At 48.3% G+C, this 11,843-nt stretch overlaps 2 protein-coding genes, 1 long non-coding RNA gene and 1 other non-coding gene across 6 annotated transcripts; 1 reads left to right on the forward strand and 3 right to left on the reverse strand.

The window, feature by feature from the left end:
• Window positions 1-236: 236 nt before the first annotated feature.
• Window positions 237-1,258, reverse strand: LOC123122843 (universal stress protein YxiE). 2 transcript variants are annotated; one of them, XM_044543207.1, is made up of 3 exons: window positions 952-1,258; window positions 618-843; window positions 237-531 (listed from the first exon to the last, which is right to left on the reverse strand). In XM_044543207.1, exons 1-3 carry the CDS (start codon window positions 1,241-1,243, stop codon window positions 438-440), a joined length of 612 nt encoding a protein of 203 aa, XP_044399142.1. In that variant the 5' UTR covers window positions 1,244-1,258; the 3' UTR covers window positions 237-437. The 2 variants fall into 2 exon arrangements, with proteins under 2 accessions (XP_044399142.1, XP_044399141.1); XM_044543206.1 differs by having other exon boundaries at window positions 618-846.
• A 2,171-nt stretch (window positions 1,259-3,429) lies between these two features.
• On the reverse strand, window positions 3,430-5,881 carry LOC123122845 (uncharacterized). Of its 2 annotated transcripts, XR_006460402.1 has the most exons (6): window positions 5,602-5,881; window positions 5,292-5,501; window positions 4,455-4,532; window positions 4,011-4,374; window positions 3,850-3,897; window positions 3,430-3,766 (listed from the first exon to the last, which is right to left on the reverse strand). It is a non-coding gene; the product is annotated as an uncharacterized lncRNA (long non-coding RNA). The 2 variants fall into 2 exon arrangements; XR_006460401.1 differs by having other exon boundaries at window positions 5,292-5,881.
• Window positions 5,882-8,537: 2,656 nt separating this feature from the next.
• Window positions 8,538-10,507, reverse strand: LOC123122844 (universal stress protein PHOS34). Its single transcript, XM_044543208.1, has 3 exons — window positions 10,194-10,507; window positions 9,858-10,083; window positions 8,538-8,835 (listed from the first exon to the last, which is right to left on the reverse strand). The coding sequence occupies exons 1-3, from the start codon at window positions 10,432-10,434 to the stop codon at window positions 8,742-8,744; spliced, it is 561 nt and encodes a 186-aa protein (XP_044399143.1). The 5' UTR covers window positions 10,435-10,507; the 3' UTR covers window positions 8,538-8,741.
• Window positions 9,423-9,619, forward strand: LOC123126792 (U2 spliceosomal RNA). Its single transcript, XR_006462012.1, has one exon. It is a non-coding gene; the product is annotated as a U2 spliceosomal RNA (small nuclear RNA).
• Window positions 10,508-11,843: the final 1,336 nt, after the last annotated feature.

An 11,843-nucleotide genomic window follows, 5' to 3' on the forward strand; every position in this document is an offset into this window, starting at 1 on the left:
ATCTCATAGCGATACCTAAGCATACATGCAGAGGAAGTAGTGAAAGCAGAGGCGAACGGAGTTGGGGACGGATCGGGAGCAGTCGCGTCGAGACGCTCCCCAAAAACCTTATTGCCGTTCTCCCAAGTGATAGAGCAACCCTTATAAAGGGGTCTCAACTCTCCTCAACTAGCAAGGTGGGACTAAACTTCCCACCACCTGCCATCTCATACATGGGCCTCAAGATTAACCAGGGATTAGTGTCTTATATGGGCCTAAGCCCATCCATAATCCAACAGATTAAACCTGTCAACAAGTCGGTTGCAGCCATACAACAGTTCACTCCCTAGTTTCACTACACCACACAGGATAGCATCCTTTAAACAGGAGGAACTTCAGACGTTATTACAGAAACATCAGAACTACTAGTACTAGTTGACAGAAGCAGAGGTCAAGTTTCACTTAGGACCCGCTTTGTTGGGCGGCTTGACGATGAGAACGGGACAGCGCGCGTGATTGGCGAAGTAGTCGCTCACGCTGCCCAGCAACGCTCTGCAACACACCACGAGCACAGGGTCACAAAGACAGTTGATTTGTTAGATCGATGTGGAAGGCCATGGCGATGGGCTCGTACGTACCTCCTGACCATGCCGAGGCCGCGGCTGCCGAGGACGAGGAGGTCGGCGCGCATGTCCTCCACGGCCTGGCAGATGGCCTCCTTGGCGTCGCCCACCACCAACACCGCCGTGGCGCTCGCCTGCTTCTGCTTGCAGACGTCCAGCGCGCGGGACACCACCTTCCTGGTGTTCTCCGCCTGCGTCCTCCTCATGGCGTCCATCGCCGTGGGCGGGACGTAGGCCAGGCCTGCTGCGATACGACGCCGCGGCACGTACAAAATGTGTCAGCCTTCAGTGAGAGCAGCCGCGCGCAGGCCGAGTTCGTGCAGTGAGCGCGCGTGGGATTGTGTGGTACCATAGGCGGAGCGGTCGACGCGGTGCTGGGCGTGGACGACGACGACGGACGCGCCGGGGTGGAGCCGGACGACGTGGTCGAGCGCCCACGACAGCGCGTGCAGGCTCTCCTCGCTCGCGTCCACGGCCACCACCACCTTCATCGTCGCGGCCGGCGACCGAGTGGCCTCCCCGCCTCCGGCTCCAGGCGCCACGCCGCTCGCCGTCGCCGCGGCCTCGGTGCTCTCCTCCATGACGACGCGCTCGCTCGCGCTGGCTTCGTGCCTGGCGATCACTGCCTCGATCGACCACATCACCTACCGTGCACGTGTATATATGCGTGCGCGCGCACGGTCGGCGCCGCTAACTTTTGGATGTGGACGGCCCGAGATGGATAGATAGATAGAGATGAGGGGGACGCGGTGGCTTTTGGTCCGTAGCTCCCGCCGTGCGTTCGTCAACTCGTGCTTGCGTCCGGCGGCCGGGCGGTGTATCTTGGCTTCCTTCGGGCGTTGCGCGTGCCATGACAACAGACCCGCGCATGGGCAGCCCGGCCCGAAAGCCCGAAATCCAAGCCGGGCTCAGCTTTTCTGTCCGAAGGCCGGCCCAAAAGCCCGAAAATAAGCCTGAACAGGGCATAGATCATTATTTTATATAAGAAATATGTGTAAAATATATATTTTTTAAATATCCTAAAAATCATTATTATAATTAAAAGGCACTCTTCATGTGTTTCGTGCCGGGCTGGGCTCGGGCTTGGGCTTGAGATTTTGAGGCCGGGCTTTACAAAGCCCGGCCCGATGAATGCCCAGGTTTACCAACAGGGTTCGGTGTCGCTTGCTCGGTGACAAATCAAATTGTAATGTCATCTATTGACGTATCACTAGTGGCGTGTTTGATAGGCTGCATCCAATAGGGCATTTGGTTGGGTGAGCTACATCTATTTCGACCTACGCGGAACTTAAAGCAATTCCGGGTCTGCCTGGGAGGGGGGGGGGCGAATCGACCGTTTTTCGCGACCTAGGCTCATAACTCCCCCCTTTCGAGTCACCTCCCACTCCCATTTACACATCTCTCTCGCTCGTCCCTTCGTGCTCTCCGATTACAAACTCAGAGTCGTGCTATCACCCACCCACCATCCTCACCAGCAGCAACGCCATCCAAGACCGGTGGGTGGTCGGTCTCGCCCAGTCCGGCATTGACCTGATGTCGGCAATCTGGGCATCGTCCCCCATCTGCAGAGAGCCGTGAGCAGCGGCCATTAACCACCAGTCAATGCGGCTCCTGCTTCGTAGGTAATCATTCGGAGCATCGACGGCGACACCCTCTTCCTCCACCGTGCGCATCATGAGGAGCATCGTTGAAGTGGCTATGGCCCTCAGATCGGCGTCGACGATTTCCATCTTGATGAATATGTGGTGGCCACCGCTTACTCTATGCAATTTATGGGAACCTTGTACTCACCTATGGATCACACGGTTTGGAAGGTGTGCTTCGTCCAAAGCCAAATTATTTGCTTGGTTGGCCCGTCAAGATAAATTTTGGACCAACAACTGCTTCGCCAAGCATGGGTGGCCAAATTGCGGTCTTTGCCCTCTTTACAAGAAAAATCACGAATCCGGGCCGCACCTCTTCTTCAAGTGCCGAGAAACCCTCCGTCTTTCGAACCTGGCTAACGAATGGCTGCACCTAGAAAACTTTGCAACCTCCTCTTGGCGCCTTGAGAGCTCCAACAAAGATTGGTGGGTCAATCTTTCTGCAACAACATCTTCAATCGAAAGAGAAATGGCGTCGCTCACAATGCTCGTTAGTTGGATCATTTGAAACGAGAGAGATGCCCCTGTGTTTCGACAATAGAGCAAGCCGGCGACCATCTTCCTCAAGGCCATCAAAGACTAGACCAAGCTTTGGGTCTCGGCAGATGCAAAAAAAGTTAGGAAACATTGTATCGGGAGAGTAATTCCACGCTCATTGTGGGAGGGCCTCACGGCCTTGTAATAGAAAACTCTACCTTCTTCTTAACTACTCCCTCTGTCCAGTGAAGAGTGTATATCTAGAGATTTTAGGACAAATTATGGAATGAAGTAAAAAATGCATTGAAAAGGTGCAATCCACCGTCTCTCTCCTATTTAATTACTCAACCCCAATGAGCTAAGTGCATGTAGAAATTAAGAAGACCATGTTTAGATTGTTATTGGTCTTGATTACCGTGTGATGAGAGAGAAGTATTTTTTTTCTACTTTAAAGTGCATTAGAAAGATAGAAGTACACTCTTCACTGAACGAAGGGAGTAATAGAAGAGGCGGAACTTCTGCATCCGTTTAAAAAGAAACATGCTTAGAGTTTAGATGACGATGACGCCTCTAAAGGGGAGTGATGACGATGATGCATGCGTACTGTCCCAACGAGACCCTCTTTGAAGTGGTGTGCATCGCGAAAGTGTTGTTGTGATCCCGAGCAGCAGTGCTCTCGGTATCTATACCACCAGTTTCTCTCGTGATGAGCGCCATAGGAGGTATAGGTACAGTTATAACTTATGTATTCCATTTTTTATTATGGCCCATGGCCCACTACCTAGATGCTATCTCTTTTACCCCGTCAGCTATCCTTAGCACGGATCAGATGGAGATAGACGATACGAGTCGTCTCATCGTGGATTCTGGACTAACGCCGCTAGTGAGCTCCTTTATGACATCCGCCCATGGGAGCTACCAATCTCCCCCAACACTGCTCCTCCTGTTCGTAGACTTGTGGATCCCCCATAGATTGGCCTTCCAATCAATTTGAGCTGGTACCGCCACTCCAATTCGTTCCCAACCATGTATGCATCGTCTCTCCTGTGGTGCGCCACAATTAAGTTATCAATTCCAAATTCATCTACAAAGCAGGTTATTCATGGGTCCCTTTTCAAAGCAAATACCTGCTGAAGTACGCATTGCTGCAGCCGAGCTCTCTCCTCTAGCTGCAACTGTGGTTGCATAACAACGTCATCAGCCACGGCATCAACATGCATGCAGACGATTTAAAGAAAAACATGCATGCAGATAATGTGTTAATTTTCATTAGGTGTAGGTGACTCACTTGTAATCCCTGGGAAGACAATTCATTGCTGCTTCCACGCACGGTCATGCCCACTGGCATCGTTGCCCCCCTTAGCACGCTTGGTGGTTGGTTTGCCGAACCAACCGCAACAACATGGGATGAAGCATTCTGTCGTCGAAATCTCGTAGTTTGTTTGCGGCTGTCAACATTATCTCCATCTTCAGCCGAGCTCCCTGAGGATGATGAGTGCCTGCTTGATGGTGTACGCCGTATTCTCTGGCGACACTTCCTGCTGCCCCTATTTGCATATCTCTTTTGACGCATATCTAATTCTGATGCCTCCTAACAGCTGCTGTTGTGGATGTGTTCAGTGGCAGCATGTCATCCGCCCTAGCTGCATTGCCTGCGAGCCATCAACGTTAGTTAGCATGGTATCATCTAAAGTGTACAGAATGACTAAACAGAATTAAGTAATAGTGGCACCTCTTGCTTCACCAGACTGAACTAGTTCTGATGTGCTCCTAAAACCCTGTGGTGGTGATGACCCAACACATGCCAGGCCTACAAAACAGAATTTGGAATTGTCGTGTAATCAGGCACAATGAACTATCTCACAAAATGGTATGCGCAAAATTCACCGAGTCAGATGCAAACTCCAGAAAAATGGACACAAATTGCCATAACGCACAGCCACACACTATCTCTTGCATGCGTTTTGTTTGATTAACGTTTAGCCTGCTCTTTCCATATATAATGCCGAATCCTTTCTCCCATGAATACAGATTGTTAAAATCATAGGCTTCACCGAGTCTATCAAAGCTTGTTCCTAATTTCGGCACGATTATCCTCGGCAAATCCCAGGACTGATTTCTCCATTGCCGAAATCCTATTAGGGCATGGGGCTCTGCGTAGCTTAGCAGCACCAATCTGCACTCTGAAAGTTCATGGCAATATGTGCACAGAATGAGTTCCTTCAGAGTAAGATCAACTACAAGTACAGCAGACTAACTTCCTTCAGAGAAGATATGATAATTTCCAAACTAATTTTTTAAGTTATACATCATCATAACATGACAAGTGAGAATAATCTCTACCAGGGAAACCCAACCTATTAAATTCAGTAATCTAGCATAGATAGTAATATTCTGCCATATCTTTTCCTGCCCAAAGCTCATTTTCGACGGATTTTTTGCTTGTAAATAATTGACAATTTAGGTAATGGATCCTAATTAGTACAGCGCTATATAAGTACAGTTTTGCTTAAATCCAAGGGCCAGCCCAGTGCCTAATCACTAAAGAATTTTCTTTCAGCCCCAATACCTTCGCGTCCACCCGAGGAGCCTTCGGGTCAATCTGCTCTATGGAGTGCTCGGATGCTTTGCCCCTGTCTCCACTCGCGGCCTCTGGAGCGGCTTCCACCGCATAGATCTGAGCGTCTGCACTTGACACGGTCCTTGCCGGTAGCAAAAATCTTATGAGGGCAGCGCATTCACAGCGGCAAAAACGAGTATTTTCAACTATTGGCTTCCCCTGACCACATACACAATAAGGCATATTCAGTTAAGTTCATGAAAAAAATTCTCATAGCTAACTACTAATCATTTTTAAAACGCTCTAATTTTTGTCGTACCGCACATCCACAGACTATCTCTTGCATGCACTTCGTCCGGTTCACATTTAGCCTGCTCTTTCCATATCTAATGCCAAATCCTTTCTCCCACAAATATACATTGTAACACTAGTAAAAAAAAGGGGCTTTTGTCCAGGTTGGTAAGGCCTTTTAGTCCCGGTTTTTGAACCGGGACTAAAGGGTCGTTACTAATGCCTCTCCCCTTTAGTCCCGATTCTTACACGAACCGGGACTAAAGGCCGCGGCCACGTGGAGCTCCACCTTTAGTCCCGGTTGGTAACACCAACCGGGACTAAAGGAAATTTTATGATTTTTTTTTAAAAAAAAATTGATTTTCAAATTTCTAAATTATTTTAACCTCTAAACTCTAATCATCACCCATCATCACTGCTCAATTTATCCTCTAATCTCTAATCACCCCTCGTCATTCCAAATCATCTAACTTCCCGAACGGTCACCCATCCTCCCACTCCCCCAGCCTGAGCACGCTTAACTTCCGGGTTCTATTCTCCCTCATTTCCAAGTCTGCACTTGTTGTTTTCCTGACAATAGTAAGATGTCAATCCTATTAACCCTCAGGAATTTTGCTTGAGCATGAAGTGACACATTTCACTGTTTGAGTTTGAAACTATTGTTTTAAAAAACAATAATTATTTAGTAACACTAATATTTCTTGAATTATTAGTTTGACCATTGTTTGACCACAGTTTGACCAGATTTGACCAAAATTCAAAATAACTGAAATAATTATTTAGTAACACTAATATTCTAGAATAATTAGTTTGACCATTGTTTGACCACAGTTTGACCAGATTTGACCAAAATTCAAAATAACTGAAATAATTATTTAGTAACACTAATATTCTAGAATAATTAGTTTGACCACAGTTTGATTTTTTTTGATTTTTTCCACTCTAGATCTTAAAAGCCCCGTAACTTTTTTTCTGTTAGGTTTTTGAGGATTTTGAAAATGTTTAACGGGGCTAATGTCTCAAAGCCCATTAGTACCGGTTGGTGGCACCAACCGGGACTAAAGGTCTAACCTTTAGTCCCGGTTGGTGCCACGAACCGGGACTAAAGGGTGCGATTAGTCCCGGTTCGTGGCACCAACCGGGACTAAAGGGCCCAGGTGAACCGAGACTAATGCCTTAGCCGCACGAACCGGGACTAATGTGAATACTGCCCTGTAACCAAAGCCCTGTTTTCTACTAGTGTAAAGATCTTAGGCCTCACCAAGTGTGTCGAAACTTGTTCATATCTTTGGCACAATGACAATGTCTTCTGGTTCCCCTGCAAATTGCCGGACGGACTTCTCCAGGGTTGTAACCCTGTCCGGGCAAGGAGCTCTGCCTAGAGCGGCAGCACCGACATGCACTCTGTAAGTCATTGCAAATTATATGCAAAGAATCAATCAGCTATTCTTTCAGTTTCAACCATTGTGTGAACTACTGTGGCTTACGGACTGAGAATGCATCATGTTTGCATCGCAGATTAGGGAAATCTATTTCTTCTTTGCAGTGTACTGTTTATTTTTCTCACAAAATTAACTTGCACCACAACATTCTCCCCCCGTCAATCACTATTACTGGATATGCACTAATCGCTCTTTGCATACAAATAAGTTAACCATCTGAAATGAACCTAGCGAATTCTGTTTTATTTGATAGCTAGGACACCCCTGATTTTTTAAACGCACAATGAACATTCCTTTAGTTGCAATCTTCATACCTTTGTGTCCACCCCAGAGTTTTTGCATCCACTTGCTCTATGGAGTGCTCTGAACCTTGAGCCTTATATGCACTTGCAGGCTCTGCAGTGGCGCCGTCACGACAGATTTGGCTGTCTGCACTTGAAGCTGCCGGTGCTGGCAGGTCAACCTCCGCCGGCGCAATGACCGAAATCGTACAGGCTCCATGGTGATGTTGTTATCGTTAACCTCCTCTAGCAGTGTTCTAGTTCACCCACACAATTTTTGCGGCTGACAGAATCAGAGTCAGCGCAGAAAACCGGATCCAAACCATGCAAAAGGGAGGTTCAGCGAGCAGATTCGAACCTGTTTATCGGCTACATCAAGACTCCATGGCCGTCGGAGCACCTGCGAACTCGCTGGACCGCGCAATCCCCTTTTGCCGCAGGAGATTTCCCCACCACTTCGCCGCCTGGGAAGAATGCAAGATCCACTTCACAGCCTCCCCCCCCAGCGGCCCACTTTCTGCATTTACTGCGTGGACTGCCGACGCTACCGAAAAGCACCGGACCTGATCCACGGATCAGGACGCCGGCGACGTCTCAAGCCACGGCTCGGGCTCGCTCCGTTCACGCCGTGCAAGCCAGGGCCCATCAGTCAGGTGAGTATAGCGGCGTATATCAGAATTTTTCCCGTCCCCGCAGCTTGCCACCTTCATTCAATTCGCCGAATCACGAAGCTGTTCTGGACAGATGTGATACGGAGCTCCTGTGAGCTCGTGATCACATACTCCACGTCCTGTGCATCGGATATCTTGTACTGTCCCGACAAGACCTTCTTTGAAGTGGTGTGCATGGGATATCTTGTGTGTGCCGCTCAATGGTTGTGACGGTTTTTTGCTCGGTTTTCTAGAATTAACTGGGCAACAGGTTTTCGCTCGGTTTTTCCTAATTAACCGAGCAATTCTTTTCTTCTTAATAAATGCAGGAATCCTGCCATTTCGGAAAAAAAAACATGCTTGTTTGAAAAAAAAAGCATGCTTGCTTAGTAACGCTTCGACGGTCATTTCACACTCTGCATTATGAATAGGACTTCTGAATATTTTTTGAGAGCGAGTTCTGGAGTATTTGTCTTCAATAGATCTTGTATTGGCCGTGTATTAGGCGGACCGAACTCTTGGAGATGTGCCTGTCTCTCAGCAGCATCAGCGCACTCTGTACTTCAGGACGTCCTTGGCAAATTGGGAATGTATGCATCGGAACAGCCGCACTTATACCAAGATTAAACTTTTCAACAAGTGCCTGCGGCCATACAACAGTTTATTCCTACTTTCTATGTACATAGAGTACTGCACATGAGGTCGATCACATCTTTATTGGAAGCACGAGGCACTTGAGACATTCAGAAAAGAAGTCCATATAAACTAGTAGTCGACGGTAGCAGAGTTGGAGCTTCACTTGTGGTGCGCTTTGTTGGGCGGCTTCACGATGAGAACGGGGCAGGAGGCGTGGTGGACGAGGTAGTCGCTCACGCTGCCCAGCAACGCCCTGCAACATACCACGAGCACATAGTCAGCCATGCACTCTCCCGCCAAGGCGTGGCTTGATGATCAATGGAGTTTTATTACGCACATGCTTACAGCATGACTATTGTCCGACTACTAAAGGTTGCTCTCATAGTAAAGAAACAGTAAAACTCAAAAACTACTGTGTTCTTTTAGCCATTGGATTTTCCTTAGATGCACTGTTCGAGGAGGCAGGTTGAGTAACTACTGCATATCTTTCAGCCATGCATTTCAATATGCTACAAGGATAAAAAGGTAATGCATGAGGGGCTAGTGTTTTTTAATGTTTTATTAGTCTTTTATTATTATTTATTTTTAGAAACGGCAGAAGGGCTAGTCGCAAGGGAAAACGGGGAAGGAACAGGAGCAGAAAAGCCCATGATATGACTCGGCAAGGCCTGCTACGGGCTCTCAGCTTGGGCCCAAACAAGCAGTGGGTTCGGGGTTCAGGTGGCTGGCATTGCGGGATATCAGAAGAAAAGCCAGCAGGTTTAGTCCCACATCGCGGACGGAGAAGCATCGCAGAGGAAGGATGGCTATAAAAGGAGACCCAGCTCAACGCCACAACTCATACCTTTCTCGGCCTTTTGGCTAAGATCAAGTGTAGTATCTGTTCTTATCAGTTTAATATCTGATATGTGGACCATGTGTCCACAACGATATTAAATTTATTTTTTGTGGGGGAGAGTCCACCACGGTAGCTTGCTGCCGGGGCTCTCATGTGTCGCCCAGGCGTTGTACTATTGCCTGGGCCTGGCGCACCCCAACCAAATCAAAGCATTAAAATTTTGGAATTGTGGGGAGTTATGTATATAATTTGCAATGCAAGTTCCTTGAACATTGAAGAAAGAGCTAAGCTGTGTAGTTCAGCGCACTGTTTGTAAACGGCAGTAATCTTGAGGATCTTAGGTTCTGCCAGTGAAGTAGTTATTCTGCACTCAGAAATTACAGTCTAATATCGAAATAGGCTCACGCGTGGTAATCTAATTGGCACGTACTACGTACCTCTTGATCATGCCCAGGCCGCGGCTGCCGAGGACGAGGAGGTCGGCGTGCATGTCCTCCACGGCGCGGCAGATGGCCTCCTTGGCGTCGCCCTCCACCACCGCCGCCGTGGCGCTCGCCTGTTTCTGCCTGCAGACATCGAGCGCGGCGGACACGACTCGCCGGGAGTTCTCCTCGTGCGTCTTCCTCACGGAGTCCACCGCCGTGGGCGGGACGTACTGTAGGCCTGCTTCCGCATGCACAAGCTCGGTCAGTTAGCATGAGCGTGTCATGTGGGTATAGTATGCATACGCGTGTGAGCTAGTCAGCTAGCTTGTTGTACGGGACAGGCGATACCGTGCCCGGCGACAGGGTAGGCGAAGTGGTCGGCGTGATGCTGGACGTGGACGACGACGACGGACGCGCCGGGGTGGGGCCGGACGACGTTGTCGAGCGCCCACGACAGCGCGTGCAGGCTCTCCTCGCTCGCGTCCACCGCCGCCACCACCTTCATCGTCGCGCCCTCTGCTCCTCCGGCTCCGGCGCCAGGCGCCATGCCGCTCGCCACGGCCGCGGCCTCGGCGCTCACCTCCTCCATGATGATGCCTTCACTCGCGGTAAGACCACACTGACACAGCCTCAAGCGAGCACATGCTCATCGATCGTTGGCTCCTATAAATATCCGCACCTACGGGTCGTAATAAACGCGGCGCCTGGCTGTGTAGGGCGGCGGCACAGTATGGGATGGAGAAGCTCGGTGCGTGTCTTCGTTGCGCGTGCTAGTCATGTCCACGTCCCACGGCCTCCAAGCGAGCTGGCGACACCTGCCGCTCCTCCGGTTCCGGTGCGCCAGCGCGTCCCCAGACTCAAGTCCCAACGCACCAGCACCTCTTCTCTTCTGCGTATCGTATGTGGGTTGGATGTGTGATGCCGACAGAGACGAACCTTTTCGGCATGCATATCATAAAAAGCTTGTCCCTTAAATGAATATTTAGAGCATGGTTAATAGTATAGCCAGCCGCTGACTATAAGCCAGTGCCGTGTCATCTACAGCACATCTTACAGTCAACATATACAATAATAGATTAAAAAGTGTACTACTTTTCTATTATGTGGCCCATTTTCATTCTCACAAAGTGCCTAGGAGCACGTGCTAGAGCTGGCTCTTCACGAAGAGCCTGCTTACATTCTCTCTCCTCTTCTCTTTCCTCCAACTAAGCAAAAATATACTAGTTTATTCTTTATAGACCGCTGACTCAGCTCTATTGTACTTGCTCTTAGGGGTGTTTGATTGCAAGTAGTGGCGAATCTAGAAAGAAAATAAAGGATAGGCTAAAGTCAACAGTGAGAAAACTAAGCTCTCAGTAAATAAACACGATGTCCCAACCTTGCTGTCAAAATAAGCTCAGAATTTCCCATATTACTACTTAAAACATGTAGTATTAACTAGATTTTTTCTAAGATTTTTGAAAAAATATATGAATTTATCTTGCAAAATAATCATTATATCCTCGTCTTGTTGTCCATATAAGTTTTTTTTTTTTTTTTTTGCGGGGAGAGTTGTCCATATAAGTTGGAGGAGGGATTACAACCACAATAGTTAAGGGAAGGGTATCTGGGTTCAAATTAGCTGGGATAGGTTTAGGTTCAGTGCGAGGAGTACGTGCATGCATACTCATTTTTGTACACTTCTTTTTTGCAAATAAGTTGCATTGGACACTAAATTAGTTAAAAGTACATGAACTAGTGATTACACTAGAGGCTGGGCATTCCCGTGTGGTGCCTGTTTGGTGTGCGTATGTGGCGTTGTGTGTTTGCTACTTAATAGTAGATGTACTATTGAACTGGGATGAAAGTACTAGTAGTAGTAGTAAAAAAATATTGTTATTTGGAGGGTAGACTTCAGCCTGTTTAAGCCCTGCTAGTAGACTCGCCACTGGTTGCAAGGGATTATATTTTTTTTAGTTCCAGGGACTAATGTATTTAGAGGTGTTTGGTTGCAAGGGA

This window comes from Triticum aestivum, chromosome 5D (assembly GCF_018294505.1).
Source record: "Triticum aestivum cultivar Chinese Spring chromosome 5D, IWGSC CS RefSeq v2.1, whole genome shotgun sequence".
Classification (NCBI taxonomy): Eukaryota; Viridiplantae; Streptophyta; class Magnoliopsida; order Poales; family Poaceae; genus Triticum; species Triticum aestivum.